This window comes from Hirundo rustica, chromosome 2 (genome assembly GCF_015227805.2).
Source record: "Hirundo rustica isolate bHirRus1 chromosome 2, bHirRus1.pri.v3, whole genome shotgun sequence".
Taxonomy (NCBI): domain Eukaryota; kingdom Metazoa; phylum Chordata; class Aves; order Passeriformes; family Hirundinidae; genus Hirundo; species Hirundo rustica.
The window spans coordinates 53265182-53291932 of record NC_053451.1 but is presented as its reverse complement, the minus strand read 5'-3'; the positions used below and the strand labels follow the sequence as shown (position 1 = coordinate 53291932).

The 26751-nt window shown below is 44.7% G+C and overlaps 2 protein-coding genes across 9 annotated transcripts in view; one reads left to right on the top strand and one right to left on the bottom strand.

Moving 5' to 3' along the window:
* THSD1 (thrombospondin type 1 domain containing 1) overlaps nucleotides 1–10799 on the top strand; it is a 30142-nt gene extending 19343 nt beyond the window's left edge. For all 3 annotated transcript variants that reach the window (XM_040055369.1, XM_040055370.2, XM_040055371.2), the window contains exons 4-5: nucleotides 1303–1461; nucleotides 5548–10799. In XM_040055369.1, the coding sequence (XP_039911303.1) occupies nucleotides 1303–1461; nucleotides 5548–6923 (1535 nt within the window). In that variant the 3' untranslated portion in view covers nucleotides 6924–10799. The remainder of the gene's footprint in view (nucleotides 1–1302; nucleotides 1462–5547) is intronic.
* Nucleotides 10768–19805, bottom strand: LOC120748704 (fibrinogen-like protein 1). Of its 6 annotated transcripts, none has more exons than XM_040055373.2 (10): nucleotides 19687–19805; nucleotides 19331–19388; nucleotides 18606–18682; nucleotides 18013–18097; nucleotides 17096–17306; nucleotides 15908–16067; nucleotides 14689–14786; nucleotides 14520–14608; nucleotides 13053–13243; nucleotides 10818–12125 (listed from the first exon to the last, which is right to left on the bottom strand). In XM_040055373.2, exons 4-10 carry the CDS (start codon nucleotides 18085–18087, stop codon nucleotides 11936–11938), a joined length of 1014 nt encoding a protein of 337 aa, XP_039911307.1. In that variant the 5' UTR covers nucleotides 18088–18097; nucleotides 18606–18682; nucleotides 19331–19388; nucleotides 19687–19805; the 3' UTR covers nucleotides 10818–11935. The 6 variants fall into 6 exon arrangements, with proteins under 6 accessions (XP_039911311.1, XP_039911307.1, XP_039911310.1 ...); XM_040055376.2 differs by having other exon boundaries at nucleotides 18606–18677; XM_040055374.2 differs by lacking the exon at nucleotides 19687–19805 and adding an exon at nucleotides 19525–19662.
* Between the last annotated feature and the right edge of the window lie 6946 nt (nucleotides 19806–26751).

The following is a 26751-nucleotide window of genomic DNA, read 5'->3' as shown; positions in this document are numbered from 1 at the left end:
GCAGGTGAGGACCTGCACCAGGAGGGCAGCCCCACTGCTCATATTAGGCTGCTCACATTAATGCTGACATGCTCACAAAATTCTGTAGAACAGGGCCCAAAGCAGTTGCAATTTCGTGTTTATTGAAACACAGCCGTATTTATTCTTTTTAGAGACATTTAAAAATAATAACACATTAGGAACCATGCAGCACCCAATAAAACCTGAAATCATAAAGCCATTTTCAGTCATGCAACACTCTCTACTCCTTTGATATCATAACTTGGTTAAGGGCTCAGGGCATGTTAGCAGCAATAAAAAAAATTTAAAATCATGGCTTGTGTTGGCAGTAGCAACACCATAAATTATCTAAAAGAGCAATATTTAACCTGGTCTACTTAAAAAATATATATATATATATTTAGGTGTTTTTCTACTTTACCTCTGAGTGGTGAAATCTAGTTAAGTAAGTCTATTGTTCTTTCTGTCAAAGTCAACTGACCCATAGGAGCATTCCCAGGGGTTTCATCTTTTAAGATTGCACCTGAACTCATGCATTAGTTTGGAATTTAAAGTTGTGGCCCTGCCTCAGTGTCACAGCTGTCAGGAGCAGGAATGGTCCCATCTTTCTCTGGGTTCTCACTGCGTAAAGCTCGAATGTGGAGATCACAGGATGAGGATGTTGTCTAAGAAAAAGAGGGATTTTATTACACGTTAAAAAATTATAATGTAGGGTTAGAACCTGAATCTGCCTCCACTTAAAATAAATAAATGAACATGCAAAATTTCGTAGTGGGTTGATTGTCTAACCATAAGCAATAAAACAATAGATACCTGTAAGTTGTCAGATGAATGATTCAATAACACACTTGTGTGCTGAGAAGATAATAAAGAGTAAACCAATGCTGACATTTCATTAGGCTTTGTAGGCTTATCATCCTGTCACAGTCATCTAAATCAGCAATAACTGTACTTCAGTCAATCAAGTTATCCTGCTGTAAATGCACTGTTTGTCAGGCAGGAATTGGAAGAATATATAAATTACCAGCCCACTTCAAAGATCTGTGGATTCATTTCCTTTTGCTGTTGTTCCAGGCTGAACCTGGAGCTGGCCACTGTGTTGCAGGTTGACACTGGGGTGAGAAAAGGAAAACAAATAGAAGCTTTGGCTCATCCCTGGATGCCGCTTGCTTTTTTGGTCTTGCTGTTTGCATTGTTTGGTTATTTATTGCTGTTTCTCTCAAAAAAGAAGACAAAAGGCTGTGTCTTTAAAGGTAAAGAAGCAGACATGTTCCTCATTGCTGTGAACTTGTGTATTTGTAGAAACGTGGAGCCGGTGGCAGCCCTGGAGCCCGTGCAGTGTCACCTGCGGGGACGGCATCCGGGAGCGCTTCCGAGAGTGCCTCACCTCCTCGCCAGCAAAACCAGGCTGCGCTGGATCGCCGAGGGAGACTTCCCTGTGCTCGCTGGAGGAGTGTGCGTGTATGTAGCTCTGCTGCCCTCTTCCCGGGGTCGTGTGACCGCCCTGGCAAAAGCAAAGTGTGAAATGGAAACATCACATCTCTCTTTCAGTCATACTGATTTGGGGGGCTGACACATTCCTGTGGCTGATGGAGTAGGGCGGGAGCCTCTGTGCATCTGATTGTGACACGCTGGAGATAGGGCTCCAAGACATAATATTTTGAATGCCGTGGGTGCAGTGGAAGCAGTTTGAAATCTTCAGGATGGTCGAGGGAGTGGAGAAGTCCTGAAAGAGACATCTTGAGGCTATCAGAACATGTTCAGTAGTGAAAGCCAAAGACTCCAGTGAAAACCTAATAAAAAGTCAAAGTCAGTTAAAAAAGGGTGCTGGTTCCAGCTGGGAGCTGTGGTGTGAGGTTGCCATTCTGTGAGTTTTTTGAGGTGGCAGTGCCAGCTCTCTCCCTACTACAGCCTGCCACAGCACAGGGCAGGCTGGCTGTTGCTGATAGCCAAGGCTTTATAAAGCCTTTATAAACCCTTACCTATCAGTAACAACTGACCACTGCTGGCGGGTGGCAAGTGGTCAATACAAGAGACCTGAGCCTTCTATAAGATGATATTCAGGTTACAGAAGCCACACAGCCCCCAGTGAGGCTGGATGAGGCTGTGCCAGCACCATTGCTGGGTGCTGACAGACACCGTTGAGGGGCATGAAATGTGCCCTCTTTTAGCAGGGTGCTGGTGGTCAGTCTATGCAAAACATTCTATGCAAAACTTTTTCTTCTTGCAAACTCCCTGCTGAAAAGGAGCGTGCTGGTGCCAAGGGACCACGGAGACCAGAAAGCTGATCTACAAGCTCCAGTGCCTTTGTGTCCCACAGGTGGATTAGGGAAGGAAAGATGCCCAGGAACTGTGCAGGCTCCTAGGATCTCAGACTATAATTTAACAGATGTTTTAAGCTATTACAAAGTGACCAAAGCCTTATTCCTTGCTTTGGCTGCTTGCAGGCAGTTCTTTCTTCTTGCAAAAGCGCAGCTGGAGCAGGAAGAGGGGAGGACTATGTTTTTAATGGAAGTGTTGACTTGAACCAGCTTCAAAGTGTGAGAGGATGAAGGCCTCAGAAGTATACAGGCAGGACTTCTGAAATGTGTTGTGGAACACTGCAGGAAATGGGTTGCATTTAACAATAGTTTGGGTGAATGGAAACTCCTAACAATTATATTCCATCAAGCCACGTATTGCATGTTGTCAGTGTTCACGAAGCACTGGGAATGTTTTAACAGGTCTAATGTTTTTAATGACTTGAAAATGCTGGCCATGTGGGTTTGCTTATTTAGTAAAGCTGTGAGTGAAAGCAGAGAGGAACAACTCAGATGCTTTGGGCCACCAGCTTAAACCAGCCCTTCTCCAGTTGTCTTCTCTATGCCAGACGCTCTGAGGCTCCAATGGGCAGTAATGCCGCCATCAAAATGCAGTGGAGTTGATAGTGTTTTTCCAAAGATGCTGTTGAGCTGTGCTATCCCATGCCTCCTGTCTATCTGCTGGAGAGGTATGTCTGTAAGTATATAATTTGGTTTGGCTCCTTGCCAGGCAGTTTCACTCCCCATCTCTGGAGCTCGGAGAGCAATCCTGGTGCAGGGAGCTCACTGGAGGGGTTCCCTGAACTCAGTGCAGAGCATGTGCTGGAAACAATTTGTCTGTTTTGCTTTGCATTGCTTTGCATGCATGGAGGTGACAGGCCTCTGGTGGTTCTCAGAGGGGTCACTCCTCCTGTGCAGGTGTGCATCTGTAAAAGGTGTATGATGGTTTCCAGCCATCCTGTGCATACGCTGTGCACACACCTGCAGCAGTCTGGTTGGACTCAGCAGGTCTGGACAATCCCCGGATTCCAGTGAGGTCTCTGGGTTCATAAGGAGGGTTAATACTTAGAGAGCACGGAGGCAAAGGAGGCCTGCATCTGGACGTATTGCTGTGGGATCATGTGGAGGAAATACCTCACTTCTGTCTTGCACATGGTTTCTAATCCTCCTCCTCCCACATGGGGCAGCTTCCTTTAGAGAATCACATACATGATTTGACCCCATTGAATCTCAGTTTGCTCAAGAGGTGATTTGACACTGTTACTTTACAGTGTTCATCCACTGCCTGATCTCAAGCTGGGAGTGTCACCCTCATCCTTCCCGCTCTGGCTGCCTGCAGCTTTTGGAAGCAGACCGACTCTGTTTCCAGCAAAACTCTGCAGTCCAGCAGATGGAGCAAATGGCTGAATGAGCAAGGCCAGCACGTGGCGCAGGGGCCAATGAAGTGCAGGGAGAAGCAAACCTTAGGGACTCAGTCCTGTTTGGAAGCTCGCAGTTCCTTGCTGTTAGCTGTGTACCCCAAGCAATACAGCACAGCGTGCATTACAGATAGAGAATGGAGTATTTGGAAGATATCCATAAGCAAACATGATTGAGAGAAGGATGAGAAATTAATGAATTGCTCTGCTGCAGCGGTGCTGAACAGAGCTGGCCCTGCCTGCTTCCCTGAGGCCAACTTGTTCACTTCCTGCTCAGGCATCCAGAACAGCAATGCTCCAGGCTCTGGCACAGGGGCATTGGACTGAATGCAAGTTTTAGAGGACTTGGGATCGTTAGGGTAGCCCTGAAACAGGGAAGTGGATCTCCTTCCCAGCCCAGCACCCTGCACGTCTGCTCTGTAGCAGCCCGAGACATTCTGGCCTATGTTCATCAGTGCATTTGTGCATCCTGCCCACCTAACAGCTGAACTACCAGCTTGTTGTTGAGTGTGTGTTCTCCTGAATTATGGGAAGTACATGGTGTCCAGTTCTTGTTATTCTGCAGTCACATTTCCTATTTGTGGACAGTCGCTGTGGTGCAGGCAGGAGCACCTGCCAAGCCTTACAGCTGACTGACTATCAGTCTGATGGAAGGCTTTGGGTTCTGGACAAAACTAGGGAGTAGGGCAGGTGGTTTCATTTGAGCTTACAACTTCATGGCCAGCTCTTGCCAACTGCAACTAACCAGCTCTGTCCTCCGACAAAATCTTCACGGCTTTATGGAGCTGATGTCTGATGAGAAGAATTTGGGCAGTGCTAACAGATATTAAAATTAGCTACTGGACCAATTAATCCACTTTCAACCACGCTGTACTCTGCTCAAGATTGCCCAATTTGTCACTGGTTCAGCCGTCTGTTATGTGGTGGTATGGGCAGGTGAGAGGTTTAAACAGGGCTGTGGGCAGCTCTGAGATTGTCACATTATGGGTTAGAATCATAGAATACCTCAAATTGGAAGTGGCCCATAAGGATCATTGAGTCCAACTCCCTGCTTGCCCAGGACTACTAAAGCTAAACCATAAGATGGAGAGCATTGTTCAGACAGTCTATGAATTCTGGCCATGATGACTTCCCTTGGGTGCCTGTCCCAGTGGCTCATTATCCACTCAGTGAAAAAGGTTTGCAGAGTATTCTTCCCCTTTCGATGTCCCATCTCCAGTCCACAATAGAAGGGTGTCAATAAATGGCACTTCTGGTTGAAAGCTTGCTGTGGCACGGGAAGGTTTTGTCCTCTGGGACTGTGGCACCAGACAGTGGTATAAGAATCCTCAGAGGACTGCTTAGAAAAGTTACATTGCCTCTCCTGATGCTGCCTCTCTCTTCAAACTCATTTCAATTCTCACACCCACTTAAGCTCTCCTAAAAATAATTTTGAAGTGATACCTGAGGTACTAGCCTGGGTTGAATTATTTTTACCCCCTTTATGTCGCTTTTCAGCAGGGAATCTTAAAGTACTTCGTAAAGAAAGGCAAACAGAGTTCCTCCATTTTCCAGGTATTTAGGAATACCTTATGGAAATGGCAGAGCACGAAAAAATAATGATTACATTTAAAAAGTCTGTGGGAGCCTTTGTTTAAAGTAAGTAGATAATTGGTGCCAGTTTGAAGTCATCAAGTAGTAAGTCATCTCCAATAAGCAAATTTTAATGGCAGACAACTTCCTGTACTGTGTTAATGGCTTACTTTCCTTGGTAGTAAAGTATCCATCCTCAAATACCAAAATGCTGCCACCTGTGCAACTCTGACAGATGTGTGTGCTCTTTCTTACAGCTGTCCAGCCTCCCACCCCACCTTCTGTTCAGCCAGGAGAGGACCAGAAAGCAAATAATATAGTTACCATCACAGGTATCTCACTGTGCTTGTTCATCATCTTTGCCACTGTTCTTATCACCCTCTGGAGGAAGCTCTGCAGAACTCAGAAATGCAGCACCGCTGTCCGACGAAACTCCGTCCATTCCCCCGGCTTCCGGAAAAACTCCGACGAGGAGAACATTTGCCAAGGCAATAAGCAACGGGACAGTTTTGCTGAAGGGGGGGACGCCACTGTTAACATTCCCCTAACCTATAGGCGAAGCCTCCAATTTGCCCAAGAAGACGATGTCTCTGGAAATGAAAACTTTCAGCCAAATGCCCAAAAAATAATCCCTCCAATTTTCAGCTACCGCCTGGCACAGCAGCAGCTGAAAGAGATGAAGAAGAAAGGCCTGACGGAGACCACTAAGGTGTACCATGTCTCTCAGAATCCTCTCACAGACACCGTTCTTGGTGCCACCACTATGCTTCCCCTGAGCGGAGAGAACCAAGAGGAGGCAGCAGCAAACAAATTTCGGATCAAATCTCCATTTCTGGACCAGCCAGCCAGTCAGCCCAAGTTCCTGGGAGAAGGTTCTCACCCTAGGCTGGATTTTCCGTTCTCACAGGCTAATCCTGCGCTGAGCCCTACCCAAACCTTGGTGAGAAGAGGTCATTCCAAGCACCAGGATAACAGAGTGGACTTGCCTGAGAGGAGCTGTCACAGAAACTCGCAGTTCAGAAGAACAGCCAGTTTCCATGAAACTAAAAAGGCCAGGCCTTTCAGAGAGAGAAGCATGTCCACTCTCACACCCCGACAGACTCCTCTCTACAACTCCAGGACCAGGACGTGGGACCAGGGTCTGGAGGACAGGACACGGCCAAAATCCAGAAACGCTAATCCAGCTTGTGAAAAGCTGGATCAGCCCCACAGCACTGTGCTGGGATGTGAACCACAGGGCCATGGTGCAAAGCCCCACCACAGGGCAGGTCCCCCGGTGAGGAAGCTGGACCTGATCACGGACCGCCAGCCTGCCGGTCAGGAGAAGGCAGCTGAGAAGCCTGAGCCCAGCCGAAGTAAGAGGGGCCCTTCACCTAATCCCAAGGGTGTGTGGCGGAAAGAAACAGGCTCAAATGGCAAAGATAATTCTCACAGAGGCCTAAGCATCAGTCCTGCCCAGTATCGAAGGGACAAGTGCCAGAGCTTCCCCTTGGACCCTGAGTTTGCCTTTTATGACAATTCTACTTTTGGCTTAACGGAGGCAGAGCAGCAGATGATCGACCTCCCTGGGTATTTTGGCTCAAATGAAGAAGATGAAACAAGTACTCTGAGCATCGAGAAGCTGGTGATCTGAGTGACTCATTGCGGCCCTGCAGGAGTGGCGTGCGTGGGAGAGGATCTGCAGGATCGGTTGGCTTCTGGTGGAAGAAAGAGCGGGAATCACATTACCTCCACACACAGCAGGAGGGAATAATGCCCCAGGTCTGGCTTGTGGGAACATATTCCTTTCTAATTACTGAAAAATGCTTTCATATAATTATTTTTTGTATGTATGTGTGTACCAGACACACAAAGTATCCTGGGAAAGAAAGTGTTAGTTAAGGTGTGGCGCAGGAATAGCCAATAGATTTTATTGTGTAAAGCAGTCATGTTTTGTGCATCATACATGATGAGTGCCACTGACATTTCCCACCTTGTGAACTGTGCACTGGTAGACTGTGAGATACTGACGCATCCACTGTCCACCACCCTCAACCTTCTGCCCTGATTCGTGAATCATTTCCCATCTAGAAAGCACAAAGCTCAAGCTGTGGGCAGTTTTCATTATTTTTTCTGACAGTCATCAGTGAACTGTCAAATTTGTCAATGTTGCTCAAATAACTCACTTGGTGGGGGGTTTTTAGCTGGTTGCATGAAAGTGCAAACAACTGATGCTGAATACTTGAGAGAATTTAAAATTGAGGAGGCATTTTCATCATTCAAGACTTTGATATTTTTCCTACTGTCAATATTTATATAAAGAAAAAAAATGTACAAATATTTGCAGGAAATTAGTACAAAAGGCATGCTACAGGGAGGGCAAAGAAAACAGATGATCAGATTTTAGTCCTCACAGAAATGTTACCGCAGCATGTTACCTGTAAAAAGCAGTGGAAAAACTGTTGAATTATGCATCCTTTCCATAGTCATCCTTTCCTTTATTAAATTTTTTAAATGTAAATATATTGACAATAATATTACTACAGCAAGCTCAAAATAAATTATGAACAAAACCAGAAAACAACAAGATTATTTGATTAATAATGTTTCTGGGAAAAAAAAAATTAAAATTACTTGACAATATCTGGAGATTCACAGAGAATCTTGTAGAATCATTTGCATTGGGAAAGACCTCTAAAATCTTTAAGTCCAACCATTAACATACCACCACTGTGTTCACCACTAAACCATATACCTTAACAGCCCCATCCACACACCTTTTGAGCACTTCTAAGGACATTGATTCCACAGCTTCCCTGGGATGCCTGTTCCAATGCCTGACCATTATTTCAGTGAAGAAATTTTCCCTCATATAAAATCTAAATCTCCCCTGGCACAACTTGAAGCCATTTCCTCTGATCCTGTCACTTGTTAACCTGGGAAAAGGGGCCAACCAGCCCCCACCTTGCTACAACCTCCTTTCAGGGAATTGTAGAGAGCAGTAATGGTGAAATACAAAAGTCATGATGGGCTTTTTTGTTGTGTTTTAAAACCAGACATCACAAATTTGCCATTAGATTCTGCTGTAAGTATTTAGAATTGGGTTGGAACCCCAGCTAACAGCAGAAGCAGAGCTCAGGCTTTTGTGAATGACTAAGGCGTTTCTTGCCATTTGTTACGATAGCTTCTCTCTGGGGACTTTGCAAAGACCAGGGGAATGCTGGTGGGCAAAAACAAGAAGAGAGGAGATGCTGTCCACGGAGGTTTGTGTAAGAAAAGGATTTAGCCAGTGGACTATTAGTCTTAAATCAACTCTCCCCTAAGGAGCCCAGCCCTATATGCCCTTTAACCTGCCTTGTGTGTGTGAAGGCAAGGTTAACATGTGCTCCATTCTCAGGAAGTAGGCTGCTATCTTTCTCAAAACTGGCTTTTTGAGCAGAGACAGATTTCCCAATCCCACACTTCTTCCTTCCCCTGGCTCCCCCACAAGCCAACAGCAATTTTACAGGAAGAGCAGCATTGCCGTGTGTTAGCTGCCAGTTTCTGATGGCACCCCACTGCAGTGTCCAAGCTGGCACAAGTGGCTTGACAGGCACGTGGTGTTACCTGTTGTGACAACATAGGAGGAGCAAGCCTTGGCATTTGGCCACCTGAGTCAAATCTGGCTGTTTGAATGGCCTTTTTGATGGGTAACATTTTGCTGCTGCTGGAGTGAGGGATCTGATCCACAGGGTGATGTGAGCTCCCTCTTTCCTGGGAGCTGTGCCAAGATGCCGATGTTCAGCCCTTGGCCCAGTGTGGTGTTGGTGCCAGTGATGCATTCCCATAAACTGTCACATTGAAAAGCTGTTTAAAGCATTTAAGAAGAACATGTTCACACTTGAAGAGTTATCCAAAAGCAATCAAATGTAATGAGTCTTTAAATTGACTTAAGTGAGCTGGAAATCAGACCTCTGAAGCAATTGCTGCTCAGGTTACTTACCCTGCCTGTACTAAGGTAAGTTTTGTGGTATGAAGTACCTTCGCCCTGAAGCAGCAATCCATCATCATTGGAGCTGCAGGGCTACAGCATCTGTTTAAGCTTTTTAGAGACTCTCAGCATGGGAGAGAGAAGCTGGAGAAACGGGAGATCAAATGTGCAGTGCAGCAACATTCAGCAAGCATTTCCCTGACCTTCGGCGGGAGTGATTTGAGCTTGGCGGTAGCCCTCAGATCCAGTAAGTACTCAGCTAGTGGCATTCCACCCTGTTTGCTAAGGTTCTGAAATGCTTCCTGGGGTTTGCTGTGGGATTTGCAGGCTCCTGCACAAAGCCCTGTGACCCTTGCTTCTCAGAGCAGGTTTCCTTTGCCACAGGAGGGCAGAGAAGGGGGAACATTGCTCTAAACCAGATGCTGCTTTCTGCAAAGTTGTCCCAGTGTTGGACTGTCTTTATGCATTAGATGTACTTAGGTACATTTTACATCAAAGACAGCAGAGCAGACCCCTCCCAGCTTGTCACACCTTGGCTCCCTTTCTCTCTCAGAGACAGGAAAAAGCACTGTAACATTGATGCTGACTGAAGGCAGTCCAGCTATAAGGCCTGCCCCTCCATACTGACACAGAGAAACAGGCTTCATAGTCTGGACTTTACTTCACTCATTGCTTACTCACTGAGCAACTGGACTGGGTGCTGGTTGTCCAATTAAGCTCTGCTGACTTTGTCTCCAACTTGATATTCCATTATCAGAAGGGTTACCAGCTGCTTTAATGAACTGCCAGACCACCAATGGTGTCCCTTAAGTGCTGTAGTTTCCACAGTTTTTACCCTACTCCCTTAGCTCTCTACTGAAGAATGGGATTGAGCATCGCCTGCCAGAAGGCATGAATTTATTTCACTCACATTTCTCTGTGTCTTCCACCTAGACAAAAATTATCTTTTCTGCCCTCAGTGCTGCATCAGTGGCCACACAATTATGTGTGCAAAGTCATTCCTTACATCCCAACATGCAGTTACAGCCTTGCACTAGGATTTTACCGTACCAAAATACAGAAGTAGTGATCTCCCTTTCAGAAGGGAAAGAATAAGTGCTGCCTTTTTGAAGCCCTTTCTTTACAAGGGCAATCTCATTTCAGGCATGTAGGTGCAAATTTCGTGAGCAGGCTTGAGGAATGGGCAGGGGGGCAATCAGGCCAAGGGCACAGGTTTTAGGAGCAGAGCTCCCTGGAGTACTACCCATTACACTGGATTGTTCATGTTTGCAGTCACTGGGATGACTAGGAAGCAGAGGTACCCAACCAAATTTTAAACTGAACCTTCACCTCACGCCTCTTGAATTGTCACCAGGACAGCTTGAGCCATGAAAATTAAACTTATCTTGCATACCCTTCCAACTGCCAAGACAGCAGGTGAAAAAGGGCCAATACTGGAGGAATACATTTCTCATATTGTGAGCTTTCCAAGATTTTGATCCAGATTCCTGTTCACATTCCTATTGTTGAAAACCAGATAAAAAGTATTAAGACATACTCAGATGGTTTTATTTCACTCTTTATCGGTAAGTATGCAAATTACAAGATGTATGGATATAAAAACAAGTAAATGCAAAAGAAATACCAGTTTTAAAAGTTATTATAAATCAGAAAAAAAAGGAAACAGGCTTATTCTACAGCATGGTAGTTAAATGATTTGTACCAAGCTGATACCGCTGTTCATTTTTAACTGTTGTTATTGACAGCTGTAGAAAATAAATTTTCAATATTTCATTTCTTTCAGTCATTTGTGTTGCTCTTTCATTTCACCCCTGTGAGACAATAAAAGCAGTGTGCCTTGTGGCTCAACGACTTTCTGATTCCCATTCACTAATGCAATCTGGTAAGTTACAGGAGAATGCACAAATGAATCGTGACTGCATTTTAGGAACTCCTAGGGATATCTGCGCTCACCTTAATTTTAGTAAAATCTGCCTAATTTTAATCTGGGGTTTAAATCTGGTTGGCAGGATTGTGTTTGTCTGGTTTAACATCTTGTGGTGTACTCTAGCAGTGGATCTGCAGAGGGAAGCTGTTGGAATGGATCCCACACTGTCCATATTGTGGGTGTTTACTTTGAAGCAGCCTTAGTCTGGATACACATTAGCAGTTGGAGCATGTCCATCCGCAGGTTTGGTTTCACACGCTCCAGGAGCACTCTGCAACTGAAGTGTGGCAATTAAAACCATAGGGAAAGTTGCTCAAAAACATTCTCCTGATGCAGAACAAAGCACTGAGCATACCAGATGAAGTCCAGTTCCCCATCCCCTTGTTCTTTCTGTCCTGATGTTCTCATAACTAAAATACTGATGGTTAAAATCAAGATGAGAAATGTTCAGACCTTGAAAAGTATAGACTGATTAAAGGACCTGCTTGATCCTTTGAAGAGAACTTTCAATAAACATTCTCCAACAAAGTCTTGAAAACTGCTGAAAAGGAAACCGCTGGTTACCCCGTGACTGAGATCCATATGTTTTTTTCTTAAATCGTTGCCTGGCTGTGCTCAAACAACTCGTGCTGTTAGCTTCAGCTAGCAGAAGCAGGTGCAACTCCAGCTATCAAGTGCAGGTTTGGCGATTAGCAGCGGCAGAGCACTGGCTATCAGCTTACACCATTCTTTTCAGCCTGTGGTTTTTCTCTTTCCAAAGCAGCAGGTTTCAGCTGCCCTGACTGTTCTCACCATCTCCACTCTCACTGTCAACAAAGAAGGGAGCCCTGATTTTCATGGCTGAATATTTCAGTGAGTACCACATCCCGTGCCATGTGGACCAGACTAAGCCATCGTCGTGGGGTCCATTGTACCTTCCTTTCTTGTAGTATCGCCCATTGAGGTTTACAGCATGGCACCTTGGAACAATGTAGGAAAGACAAAAAGGGAATTATGTTTAGCATGAGAAGATATTGCATCATTGCAGTGAAGTACCACTCTCACACAACATTTAGATATCCCAGGGTGGGATGGACTAAATGGGTTAACGCATTTAGTGGAACACGGAGGAATATGTGGATCATGCTAAAGCAGACACCTACACTGGTCAGATAATTCAGGTATATTAACTACGGACATTAGAACTACATGGCTGAACAAAGGGGTGTAGTGCCATTTGGTACACTCTAGCTCAAGTGTAGGCAGCTCCATATTGACACCTAGAAATGCAGATGTCTTTTCATGAAGGTAAATCCTACTATTGATGTATAGTTTTGTAGCTTCACCAGTTTCAATTGGTATGTGATGAGAATCTGGTCTAAAGGGCTCATCCTACACTAAAGCAGAGGAAATCTGAGAGTGTTATATCCCTGTTTCCAAGGCTGTTAAACATAAGTCCCTATCCATCGAAGTGTGGCACATGCCCAAACAGCAAATATACCATCGTAACTGTTATCGGGTAGCTCTGCCCTTAGACATGCTCCACTCTAGGGAAATGTCCTTTGTAGACACTTCACCTTACCATGGCTACAGTTGTTTTCTTCACTGGAGTATAGCACGAAGCACTTTCAGGCATTTTAACTGGGTTCTTATCTTTCCAGGTCACTGTCCCCTGTGCATTTGTTCTGACCCATTTTCTTAAAGTGAATTCAACTTACCTGCTTTGCTATAATAAAAGAAGTAAATGGTTTTCTTTGAGGATCTGTAGGTGTGAACATCTCAGGTTTGGCTGTGCAAGGTGACAAGTGCACACAGCACCCTCCAGCTGCTGTAAGGCAGGCAAGTCCTCTCAGCTGTACAGCCACCCGCACCCTGCACATCCGAGAGGAATCAGCTGTTTTCCATACCTGTTAAACCACCAGCCACCCTTGTTCTCTGATGCACAGTTGCCTGCCAGGAATTGATCGTGATCCTTATCAGATGTGGTGAACTGCATCCCTCTGTGAGAGGCTGACCACTGATCTTCAAAATTGCTCCCACCAGACAGAGCGTCGCCAGCATTACCAGAATAGGTGCCAAACCATAACCTGTAATTGTCCTGCAAGAAGATGTGAAACATCTATTTGACATCCATTCTTTCTGCCTTTCTTCCCATTTCTGAGGCCATATTAGCTCTGGACAGTTCATCCACTGTCAAATGTATGACTGTTGAAGTCAAGGGTGACTTTTGTCTCCATGCTTTAATGATCCTAGTGCAAATCAATGCAGGATTTAAACTTCCAGAAGAGACTGGTAATCACTGTTCTGCTACAAAGGGCTTCAGGTTTATTGTCATTCAACAATCATTTAATACACTTTACAGCAAGATGGAAAGCTCTTTCTAGCTGATCAAGGACAATTTAGCAGCAAACTGACAAGTATTAAGTAATTGCCTTCATAAACAGATCAGTTCTTCAGCTAGAATAAATGCTTAGGCATTTTTCTGTTCCAAGGACTAGAAGCCATCTTGATTTCTATGGTCTGGTCCCGGTAGGAACACTTAGAATAGTATTTCCATTGTGCACAAGCTAACAGGTCTAAGAGATTTTTGATATTAAGTGGATGATCACTATTGTGTTGTGGGCTTTCTCCTGTCATCACTGTCCTCATTTCTTTATGAAAAATGGCAGTAAGGTGTTAAAACAAAGCTGTTAAAACTTGTCATAAGAAACCTCTAATTGCAAACTGAGTGTAATGTGCACATTTCTGGAGCAGTGATGGAGTTGGAATTAGGGTTGGTCCATGCAGTGTCCTTGGTTATTTGGGTTACTTACATATGGTGTTCAGGAAGGCAAGGTACCTCTCTTCAAGATGGGAACTTACCACTGCTCTTTCAAAGCTTTGATTAGAATTTCCTGATTTATTTTAAAACAAAGTTGAGAGGATTTGCTCTGGCACTTGCCTTTTATGTGACAGTCTGAAACACTCTCTTAGGAAGCAGGAGAACAGGGTTGCAGAAGTTAAAATCCTAAGGGTCTTCTCACTCACAGAAGACTCTTTTAATCATGGGGCCAGAGGCAAATACATGTGGGAATCCCTGTGCCCTGTGGCAGGGAACTGCCCTCTCTTCAGGGGCAGAATTAGCAAGAGGGCACAAACACATGATCTGGTCACCCACTGACCTGGGCACTCAGTTGTAAGGAAAAAGTCCCAGGTTTATGTCCCTGATCCCAGAGCTGTTTGTCAGTGAGACAAACTAGGAAGCCCAGGAAACCAGAGCAGGTAAGTTTTGCAGAGCAGTAGATACAACCCTGATACTGGTCTGATGCTGTGTGTGCAGCTGCCCTGCCCTCACAGACCAAAGCAACCAAATCACTGCTCTCTCCATTTCTTACCTGCTCATTTGCAAGCTGGAAATTTTCATAGATTGCATAACGTCTTTCCCCATGCCAGTCCATCAGGTCAATCTTTAGTGAGTTCTCTCCTAAACATAAAGATGTGTCATGTTAGATGAACTACCTAATGCAAATTGGAAAGAAATCTATACAGAAGGAGTACTCAGACCTCTAGCAAGCAGGTCATGGATGTGGTCATTGCCCAGCCAGTATTCATCATTCTTGCCCTGGAATTTCCCAAATCCCAGTTTGTAATCATCCCATTTCCTGCAGAGAGATATAAATATCAATTTCATCATGAGAGAGGATTAGACAGTTTGCGACACTTGAGTATGGTATCAAGTAAAACTTCACCTGTATCTCCAGATACTGTTTTCCAAAAGTATCCAACTCATTTAGAAGTAAATACAACTCACAGCTTACTTTTTCCCCTGCTACAGCTGTGCACATATAGGCAGGGGGATCAAACTTTCAAACTGCCAGATGCAGTGTTTGCAGACTGATGTTTCCAGTTAAACAGAAAGGGAAAGCAGCAGCTGTCACATTGGTCTTCAGCAAAACACCTGATATTGTTCTTCAGCAAGTCATAATTCACATGATCTATGTATTACCTTTGATATTCTCATATACTTCCTTGTGTGTCATCATTTCCAGATTTGAAAACCCTGCGTTTAATCCCTCTCTCACGTTGCTATTTGGCTATTCATTCTGCCTGACCTATATACTAGTCAATGCTCCTCTTCAGGATGTCTTTATTTCACCTGGACTACCATGGCTGGATAGCCACCAATCTCTGGGCAAGCTGGCTTAGAGTCAGTTGAGGTGGCTTTGCAATGCACTCCATAGACTTTAGGAGATGTTAGATATGCCCTGAAATTGTGTGTGTTGTGACAGTGAATTAACCTCCACGAGGACATTTCTTCTTAACCGTGCTACCAGAGCATCTCTCCTCCTGTAAATTTTAGTGTGAAAGTCATCTCTCTGGGATTTTGTATAGGAAAAGGACAATCTGGTTTGGAGTCTTTCAGAATTATCTGACTACGATAATAAATGTTATAATATGCTGAACATAATTCCTGATCTGTTCAACAGGTCTCAATCTGTACACTGGTAGCAGATACCTGCCAATTGGAGCCTTTGGACAGTCTTCAATAATGATAAAATATGCATTCAGATGCAGAGAACACATGGAAAAGAAGATCCATTTTGAAAATGGCCCCCTGCTGCCAGTAGGTACCACCGGATTGTCCTAATCTTAAACCATCATCACTAATATATAGCCTGGCATATCCTGCTTCTCAAGGGTGGGGTTCTGCCCAGCAGCAGGACAGGGGTAGGAGCTGGTGGCCTGCCCACAAGCCCTGTTGATGCGAGAGCAGTGCACCCACCTGTTGAAATTCTCCTTGCCGTTACTCCTCCGCTGAATGACAGTCCAGCCCCCGCCATCAGACATGTCACAGAACGCCAGGAACGGCTCTCGCTCTGCTCTGGGCCTGATCCGGTAGTAGCCACTTGTGGTGCTCTTCCTGTTAAACACTGCAGAGCAATCTGGGCAGAACGGCAGCACTTTGTTAAAGGGACAAAGCCAAGGGCTGTGTGCCGCCAAGAGATGTCACTGGTAGAGGCTGTATGGGACAAGGACACTTGGCCAGCCTGTGTATAGCTCTGCAAGCCCTGTAAGGTCAAAGGCAATGGTGCAGCAATGTAGCAGCTACACCGGTTTGCAAACTGCCAGCCTGACAAAGAGCTTTAAGCCTTGAGAGCCTTTACAGCCGTGCCCTCTGGGGGAAAAATGCCCAAATCCTTGGTGAGATGTAGGACCAGCTGCAGCTTAGCCTGGGGCTATATCATGAAAGCATGGGAGTGAAACTTTATCTGTCAGCAAGATCATTTGCAAGGAAGCTAATTTCCGAGGTAACCTCAGCTATACTTCTGATAAGATCAGAGAACAACATTTCTAAAATAATAGGCTAAACTCCTGTGTCCAGCTCTATCAGGGTTGGATCAGGAGAGAGCCTCTCAGGATCTCAATGCTACACACTCTCAATGTAATGCCCAAAGGTTAAAATCTTATGATCATGTTCTCAAAGTAACACCAAGGAACAAAGAATGCATGCCTGCTCCTGTTCCACAGGAGCAATGGGGGAGACGAGGAACAGGGAGACTTGGCTCATCCAAACAGGTCTCAGTGCTTGCAGCTGAGCCAGGCACTCTGGGCTCCCCTACTCAGGAAATATGGGCTCTTCAAGAGCAGGACCCATCTCTTCCTAAAGCAGACGCCTAAAGTAAATCTGATGCAAAACATGAGAGGTGACTGTTCCTCTCTGCAGGTAAGAAGCCCAGCTGAAGAGGTCAATTTTGTACCTGGGTAATAGTTGCCTACAGCTGGGATAAGTGACTCTAGCCCCAAGGGATATTTTATACTGTCATTCAGTCAGTTCTTCTCCTTCCCACGTATCTGTATTTTAAAACACAATCACTTAAAAAAATATTAAAACTTTTAGCAGAAATAAAATATGACACATGGGACACTCCAGGGAGAAATAAACATCGTGGCACACTACAGCAAACTGTACCTTGGTCATACACTATCAAATTTCCACTGGTTGTGGGTAAAAGCGTCTCATGCTGCACACTCCTGTTGCCTGAGAACAGTTCACTCTTCGTTCTGTGGTAAGTGTTCCCCAGTATGTCCTTCAGCTGTAATTCATATAAGTAAAGCAAGTCTTGAAGATGTTTTAACCTTTGTCTTAATTTATTGTTGTCTAGGAGGCAGGTATCTTTGTCCTATGGAGAAAATAAAACAAACCCCCCCACACTTCAGTCAGTGGTAAGGAGAGACACAGAGAAAGGATCATCAGTCTCCTCTTGGCCCTAGCATGTCACACTGCCTATGTGCATCAATATGATTTCATGGTGATCTCCTCCTAAGGCGTCCAAATCTTGCAAAACATGAGCTGTCGAATTGAATCCAGCGGAAAAGGGATTTCTGCAACGACCTTGGCATTGATCAGAGCATGCCAGAGTATGATCAGATGTACAAAAATTTATTTTGGACAAAAATAATTTGTCTTGACCCCTACTTGAACTCAAGGGGAATGTTTGCAAATTATGAAAGTGCCCAGGTTGATAAGAGAGGGAAACCTTGGCTGTTGCACTGGGTGAAACCAGCAGGTTCCAGAATGATCTTTGTGTAAAACTGAAAAAGAGCTGATATTCTGGCTATAAAAATACATTAAAAAAGAAAATTGTTCTCGATTTTGTTGTTGCTTTGAATTCTTAGTAATGTCAGTGCAGTCGTCCAGATAACTGCACAGCCCTTAATGCTGTAAAAATTCTGTGTTATCAGGACGACATTCCTTTAGCTGCAGGCAGATGCCTTTTTGCTCTGCTCTTGCAGGTCTCCATCCCTCTTGCAGGGGAGTATCCATCTCTGCATGACTGGGAATGGTGAACCACTGAGAGGGTACAGACACAGCTAAAGGATACACACCGAAAACCTGGGTGCAGGTGAGCCAAAGCTGACCAGGAGAAGGAGCAGCAGCAACCAGTGCATCATCACGCTCATTTCTTATCACCTGAAAAGAGGCATTGACAAGCTGTAATGGAAGCTTTTTTAGTTCCTCTCACAATTTAATCCCCCCTCACACTTACGTTTCATTCCCCAGGAGATGCTGCAGGATTTGTTAAGGAGGTTGCTTGAAACTACCGTCAGGACAAAATCAGGGTAAGACGTATATTAAGGCAAAGCAAAAGCACCAGTACAGAGTGCTGACAGGGATAAAGGCTCAGGTCCACTCCTGATTCCCCACAGAAATAAATACTCTCTGTGACTTTCCAGCAGCCTCTGTATCTCCTCCCAGGTATCCACCTAGATAAGAGCAATCACGTCTCCTCGAGGACTTTTTGTCAAAATCCCGCAGGGTTTATTCAGTTCAAACTTCTCAAAGTGGAATTAAGAGGAATTGGCCTCCTGGTTAAGTGATTGTAGACATTGCCCCTCAGTCCTTGGAGAGGTCTGTGAGGATGGGATTACCTCAGAGGCCAAGTCACACGTGTGACAGAGCGGACATGAGATAGTTTTACCTTGAATTGCAGGGGAAAAGATTTCTACTTCCAATCTGCTCCAACACACAGATGTGGTTTTGATTGGAGAGTCTTAGCTAGAAAATATGCTAAATGACTGGACTGCCACTGGGAACATGCAGCTGAATGTGAGTGAACAGTACAAATTGTTCGCAGTGTGCTGGGAAGGTGCTTTAACAACAAAAAAATAAAATTAAAGCAGGCTAAACACAACTCCCCTGCTTCACATCTGGAAGTACTGCAAAAACTTGGCTCCCCGGTTCTGGCTGAGTGATGTGCTTTGTTTCAGCTGTGGCTCTATCAGCATCCCCACGGCGGCTGATGTTAGACTGCTTCCAAACCACCAAAGCTGCTGCAACAGAGGAGCCCTCTGCCAAGACGGGCAGGCAGAGCTCAAAGCAAGCTGAAGGAAGAAGATCTCCACAGGAATTGCCCATAAATTGGCATGCAGGTAGGTGCCCCAGTCCGTGGCATTTTTTAGCTCCTAGAGAGGAGGTCAATATCGCAGCAGGGGAACGCTGTGAGGCCAGGACCACTGGCACTGTTCACAGCACCCCACCGGTGCTGAGGTCAGTCAGACCCCGGGCAGTGCCCATGGGGGATGGCAAAAAAGCTGCCAGGAAGGGTGGGATGAGTGACAGCTCCTGGAAACCAGGCAGTGCAGAGCAGAGAGAAAGAAAGCAACTCCATCTACACCTTTGCAAAGATACATGAAATGCACGTACCTGTGACTTGCCTTTCTTCAGACCTCCTGCTGGAAAGATTATCTCCCTTGTAAGTCGGCTGCAAAAGAAAGTGATCATAAGCCTGGCTGCATTTCAAGAGGTTGGTGAGATTTTCCTCTCCAGATGACCCACATGAAGGGCACAGAGGAAGAATGTTTCACAGCACCAGGCAGTTTCACAGAAAAGGTACTCACAATTTCTGGTGTGAAAGAGTTACCTAAACCCCAAATTTTCTGTTGTTACCCAGTACTCATCTTGCTACTTCCCAGTGACAATAAACAACAAGAGGTTTCTGTCAACAGTGCTCTCTAAAGGAGAGGGGAGAGGGGCTCTGCTGCTTGTGCACTGTTACCTACCTTGACTAGGAAGCTCAACCAAGACTGGTGTCTTTGAGTGTTTATGGGAATCACTCAGACTAATGCTCGTGGGAGTTTTGGCTCATGTGTTTTAACACAGCCAGGATCATTTCGGCAAGTCCTGCAAGGTGGAAATAGCACAGCTTTTCCATTCAGCATTCCTTTTGCTGTTTAATCTGTTTTATAAGAGCACAGCTGTAATGCCAAAGAAGCTGCAAATCTGAAGCAAGAACGAATGTGGGGGTATTAAGCAAGATTTGCTGTTAGACTGAAATCTCAGGAGGGTTGTGTAACTCTCCTGTGAGCTGGATGATTAGATTTGCTAGTTAAGACAAATAAGGACATTTGTGGAAAAGAGAAAAAACCCACAAAACTAAACAGATGGGTGACTCCCATTGCACAACGGCCAAAGAATTACAGATTATTTTAAAGAAAACAGCAGGAATGTTCCATTTTACAGAGCTGTGTTCAGAGGAGAGACCATGGGCACAAAAACAAGGCACATAAACCCATGGTAAATGTCTGTGCTACTCTTCAGGAAAGCAGGACTTTCCAGCTACTACCAACTACAGCAATTCTGTTTATTCCTTAAAAACTGCATTCCTCTTCTCCCACAAGAAACCTGATTCATTTCACTTCCAAAGGATTATGTAAGCAGTGCTTTTCTTCTCACTTGCTTTCTAGCCCCAGTTTAAGACTGGTTTTGACAGCTATGAAATTAAGTGCATTCATTGTTTCCTCTTCTCCCTAGTGGGTGCTTGGTCCTTTTGGCCAGGATCTGCAGCTGGCAGCAGTGTGCTCAGGTGCCACGCACTGGAGCAAAGGGAGGCTGCACATCATCCCCCGGGGCTTTCATCAGCAGCAGCAGCTCTTTCTCAGCTGGACCCATCCAAACAACACTCAAGATGCTGTGCAACAATTTATGCTCTTGGCTAGGTGTCCAAAAATCTCATTGGGCTGTGAGCATCTCCTGATCCCAGGTGGGATCAGAGGCAGGGCCGAGGCTGTGGTGTGAGTGTTGGGGTCGTGGTGTGGGTATCACAGTCGGTGCCTGCAGCTCTCTGCAGGGCCATGTGATGGGGGAGCATCAGGCCTCATAGCATTGAGTTCTGCTGCTCCCAGGGCAGAAGGGAGCAGTGGAACTGCAGTGCCAGTGGAACTCACGTGTGTGCTTTGTCCCTGCAGCTTTGCAGGAGCAGGACTCAATCTCCAACCCTTGTCCAGCGGCTGCCAAAACATCTCTCAGAGCCAAGACATCTGGGGAAGTCTCACGCTGCCTCTAGGCCTCCGCCAACATTTGCCTCAGCAACATCTGCATGTAAAAATCTCACTCAGCTGGAACATGGTTCTTGCATACCCGTTTCATGATTAACTTGCTTTCCCAGGCTAGAGAAAGCTTTAGGAATATCTGAAGCACAAGAGCGGGGTTGCCATGTAGTTGAGATCACATGAGGTGGGTCTAGCAGGAGAGTGTCTTCAGGTACTGTTCCACTGGCTCAGAGCTAAAATAATCAAGTCATCGTAAAGAATGAGGACACTCTGTGATCACTAACGTTTCCTCACAGATGTTGAAATCCCTAGGCAATGTGACAATAAATGTTGGGTTGTTTTTTTTCCTGGAATACATATGATTTGCAAATATTCTGGAATGCAAATTCCTGTTTAGTTACTTGGAAGGAGATCAGATTCCCTTTTCTTAAGATACTCAGTGATATTGTCAGCAAAAAAATAACAGTCTCATTAACTAACAACCTTCCTACCCTGCTGTCTTCCACCTTCCTTCCAGCAGAAGTATATAGGTGCTGAATAGTAGACACAAAAACCTATTACTCACACATTAAATGCGATACCAGCACGTGCAAACTGGTGGATAAATGTGACTGAAGAGCATGGCTCTGGGGTACCTTTTGCTAGCCCTACAGTTATGAGAAAAAAATGGCTTGGGATGAAGACAGGAACATGACACCCGATGGATATTGACACCTTCAGAGCCCAAAGCAACATCACTGCAGCTGGAAGAGAGTAGTGACATCTCAAAACTCTTCTGAGACCACTTTCTTGTCGATTGTTTGTTCTTAAAGGGGAAAGGCAAGAAATGAGGCAGACTGCTTCAGGCTCCAAAGGAGGTAGAGACCTGAGGATTTCACAGCAAGAGTCTGACTGCCTACCTATGCTCTAGAAAATACAGGATAGTCCGGACCCAGGTTAAAGCCAAACAGATTACTTGCAGTGAATCCAGGTGCTCTACACATTTGCATTATTTTTATACTTTCCTGTCACATCCCACTTCCTTAAACACCCTGCTCACTGGAAGAGACTGCAGATCAGGCTCCTTTGCAGGCACTGCAGGTGTGGAGGTTCCTACCAGGGGCCTCCAGGCCCTTGATGTTTGAGCTAGTATACATCTCTGCAGGAATCTGGGCCGCCAGGTTTTTTAAAACTAAGTTAATATATGCAATCTGAAACAAATATTTATTGTTTTTTAATCTAACAGTAAAGGGTTTCATCAAAAGTAAGATAAATTTAAAAGACTAGGATGACATCAGCCGCCATAGTTTCAACCTATGAAATAACCGAAACCGGCATTAGGGCATGAAAAGTCTGCGGTTGGTAAGCGAGGAGTAACCACAGAAATCTGTGTACAAAGGAGAAGCAATGGTGGCAGACCATGAAGCATGCTAGGTCTGAATATTTTGATAACGTTCAAAGAGCAAGTACATAATTCAGTTTAACTAATGGGTCTGCATGCAGCCTATGAGTATCTAATGGGTTGACACTACAAATGTAATTAGTTTGTAAGTTCCTGAGGGCAAGCACAAGTCCCAGCAATCCCATGTCAGGAATACCTGTACCAAATGGAATTAATCACAAGACCAGAGGGAGTATGTGGATTCCACGATCTTCTACCTGCTTCGGGTCAGAGAACTCCTCTGACCTAATTCACTCCCATTTGAACTGGAATGTCCCTTTGAGAAAAAGACATTTTGTTGTAAAATATTCAGTGCAGGAGAACCAGCCACAAACCTTAGCATGTTCTTCCAGTTTTTAATTACTCGCATTGTTAATTTTTTTTTTTTTTTTCCCTGAGTCTGAATCTTCCAAGTCTCATCCTGCAGCCTTTTAATTTCATGTTGCCTTACTCTGAAAGGGGAAGGGCCTTCTGCTGCCAAATGCCTTTTTCCCTGCTAAAGGCTACGTCCAAACACAGAAGCTGTGTGCTTGCTCCTGGCTGGGAATCCAAACCTCCACTATCTGCTCTGGCTGTGGGTGTGTGAGCAGGAAACCCAGCAGGGTCATGGAGCGCAGGGCTGCTTGCAGCTTTTCCTAGGCAGGGCTGAGAACACTGCACAAGCACATCAACTTGTGAGTAGGGCCCTTGGCTGGCAGGGAGGGGAAGGGCAGGAACAAGTTCTGCTCCTGGAGAGATTTCATTCAGGGCAGTTTAATGTAGAACAAGCACAGAGAGGTGAGAAGAGCTGTGGGTGGTGTATGACAGGGTGTGGTGGAGGTGGTCTCACTGGGCACGTTGAGGGGGGGCTCCAGGAACTGCAATACTTTGCCTAGATTTGGGAGCCTGATCTGCCTTAGGCAGGGACAGACAGCAAAGGTATGTGGTCAGGACAGGATCCGAACTGCAGGTTCTGAAGGGATTTCTGCAGCCCAACAGAGAGGTGCCAAATCAATTTAACTGCCTCAAAAGTTAGGCAGTTGCTAAACAAATACCTTTCTACACCTAAATGTTGATGGTGTAAGTCTGCTTACACCCCTTCTGGGGCACCTTGTACTTTTTCCCAATCCAATCCTGTCTGACTGTGATTAAGTGACTCACATTAAGAGCCATATAAAGAGCTCAGGCAATTATTTCCAAAATTTTTCCTGTTTGTGGATCCAAGGATCTCACTCTTCTTGTCACAGAGCTACATGCTGCAATCATCTGCCACTGGCTAATCCCTGCTGTTGTTCCAGGACTTTTAAGAGTTATCTGGCTTCCTCTGCCACTGATGCTCCAAGTCTGACCTGCATGGTGTTACCCAGTGCAGTCAGGATGACTGTGATTCACAACACCTGAGAAGTTAGTCCAGAAATGCCTGCCACTTTTTGACATGTGCACATACAGGCCATGCAGGTGGCAGAGTTAGAGGGACTGTAAGCAGACCTAGAATGTTTTTAACACATGGTCCTTCATGTACCAAACATCATCCTGAGGTCTTGTGTTCTGAGCCTGACAGTGGATGTAAGTTACAATTTACTCAGTGCCAGGCAGTCGTTCTTATTCCATCCGACCACGGTTACAACCTCTGTAACTCAGCTGCAAACTTCATCACTCAGGATTTTATCCAGGCCGTGGTTTAAAACAAAACAACACAACATTAACAGTGTAAGGCAACACCCAATCCCTGCAGAATCTTGCAGGAAAAGAATTGTTTAAGGACAGTTTCTCTTTTAGTTATTTTAAGACTAGTGTGCTGCACTTACATCAATGTGAAATGGATTGATTGAACCTTTTTAATCAAAGTTATTTTCTAGCCAGTCAGTTGCTTACAGAAGCAAAAAACCCCACTTTTATTTTAGCAGTAAAACTTGCAATCATGTTTTAGGAATGTATTTGACACAATTATTTTCCCTAATTGCATGTTGATTTACAATTACTACAAATATTATTATTATTATTATTGCTTCTACTATTAAGCTTATTTAATATTTTATTAGTTGAAACCCTCTGTCTGGTCTGCTCTCATTTCTCAGGGAGCAGAGCCAAGGTGACAAACTATCACCATCAGGTCATCTGATCTACCTGTTTTTAATATTGGCAGAGAATTTTCATTTTTTACGCACTTATCTCATATTTCTGCTATCTCAAGACTTAATAAAAATGTAATTATTTTTCTTGTCTGTCTTAGAAGAATCTTAAAAGATATAGAAGAGCAATATCTACCAATTTTAAAATCTGTCAAGAGATTCTGTTTACCACCTTCTCTGTTATTTTTGGAATGCAAAGTATGTCATCACCCCTCTGAGAAATGCATACTTAATCCTGCTCTTTAGCCAGTATGCAACTGGATTATTTACTAAATATTTAAATATTTTTATATTTTTTTGACAATTCAGCTATTTTACACTGATGAAAAATTGCCAAGGATAAGAACTGGATTCTCAAGGGTTATTAAACACCAGTATCATGACTTAACCAGTAAAATATAATGAAAAGTATTTACAAATCTTGATTTTAAAACCCAGAACACTTTTAATACTTCTTTTTTTACTTTTGGCTTTATGAACCTTGGATCATGTTCCTATACCTTTCTCTACCAGCTGAGAGATAGAAATTTAATTTTATTAGTAAAAAAGGTGGTTGGTTTTATTTTAGTCCAGAAGTCAGGGTCTTAAGAAAAATAGATCAACCACCAGGAAACTCATGATGATGCATGAGAGCTGACAAATATTCTACAGCATCACCAATGCTGTAAGATTAGCAACATTGGAAGAAGCAGTCAGCAACAGTCAGTATCACTGGCAATGCAGCATCTGTTTGATGAAAACTGGGAGGAGCTGGGAGGAGCTGGTCTTCCTTTTAAAGGGCACCTGCAACCTTAAGCTGGCCAGCCCTGGAATTCAGCCTGGGTGCCAAACTGGAAGGCCCCCACCTCCAGCCCCTCCTCTGGATGGTTTTTAAAGGTTGTTCTGTGAGAAGTCCACTTCAATTTCTAAACTGCCTCCACACCTTGGTGCTTCCAGAGCCCAGGACAGGGGAAACTGGACTTTGGTATTTCTACACTCTTCTCTAATGTGGGCCTCCCCCCGCCACTTCCACCACAGAGATGCTCCACAGGTGTAAACTCCTGCAGAGAGTAATTCACAGGATCCCCACCCGGCCCAGGGGACCAAGCCTGTTCTAAGTAACCTGCACTGCAAGCACATGAAAGAAATACTATCCCCAGTCGTGGTATAACCAGAGACGTTTATTAAAAGTGTACACAGCCTTCATAATAGTTTCACCATCGGGTTAGAAGAGCATGAGCCTGGATAGCCAATAGTATAATTATTAATAAGCTTGCTAACCAGTAATATGTGTGATCAATTCCCTAATAGCAACATCAGACTTTTCTCTCAAAGATAAATGCTTATATACCAGCTCTTTCTACAAACTACTGTGCACCTGCTACTTGTTACATTTTTTAAAACTTTGTTTTTCTGCCTTGACTGAATAGTCTTTTCTTCCTAACTATATGCTCTTTGTTCTCTCAATTACAAGTTCCCTTTGTTTTCTTTCCCTACACTGCACATGTAATTTTTTTTTTTTTATAACTAAGAGAAAGTTAATTGAATGTTTCTTGTCATCATCAAACTTAGTTTCCATCCTTATTTAGCTGCTTCTCAAATACTGAGAATAATTATCTGAATATAACAAACACGCTTTGCACCAGCCTCATGAAGTTTAGCAAAGACAAGTTGTCAGAGTCGATGCAGTCCTGGTCGATGGGAAGCTGAACATAAGCCAGCAGTGCCTTGGCAGCCAGGAGGGCCAACCCTGTCCTGGGGTGCAGCAGGCACAGCACGGCCAGCCGGGCAAGGGAGGGGATTGTCCTGCTCTGCTCTGACCTGGGGCAGCCTCACCTCCAGTGCTGGGGGCAGTTCTGGGAGCCACGATATAAACAAGACATTGAGCTCCTAGAGAGTGTTCAAAGGAGGGCAACAAATGTGGTGAAGGGCCTTGAGGGAAATACGTATGAGGAGTGGCTGAGGTCACTTGGTCTGTTCAGCCTGGAGACAGGAGGAGACCACATTGAGTGGTCTGCAGGTTCCTCTTGAGTGGAAAGGGAGCGGCAGGCACTGATCTCTGTGATGCCCGGTGACAGGATCTGAGGGAATGATCTGAAGATGTCTGAGAAGGTCTAGGCTGAATGTTGGAAAATGGTTCTTCACCCAGAGGGTTGTTGGGCAGTGGAACAGGCTCCCCAGGGAAGCCTGACAGAGTTCAAGAAATGTGTGGACAACACTCTCAGGATTCTTGAAGTGTCAGGAGTGGGACAGGAGCTGGACTTCGATGATCCTTGAGGATCCTTC

What these genes read in the sequence shown, in the direction of transcription:
- LOC120748704 (XM_040055377.2), bottom strand. Translation starts at nt 18,087, where the DNA reads ATGAGCGTGATGATGCACTGGTTGCTGCTGCTCCTTCTCCTGGTCAGC. An exon ending in CACCTGCACCCAGGTTTTCG is followed by an intron (nt 17,307 to 18,012) that starts GTGTGTATCCTT and finishes TTTTCTCCATAG; the next exon opens with GACAAAGATACCTGCCTCCT. An exon ending in GGCAAGGAGAATTTCAACAG is followed by an intron (nt 14,787 to 15,907) that starts GTGGGTGCACTG and finishes ATCTCTCTGCAG; the next exon opens with GAAATGGGATGATTACAAAC.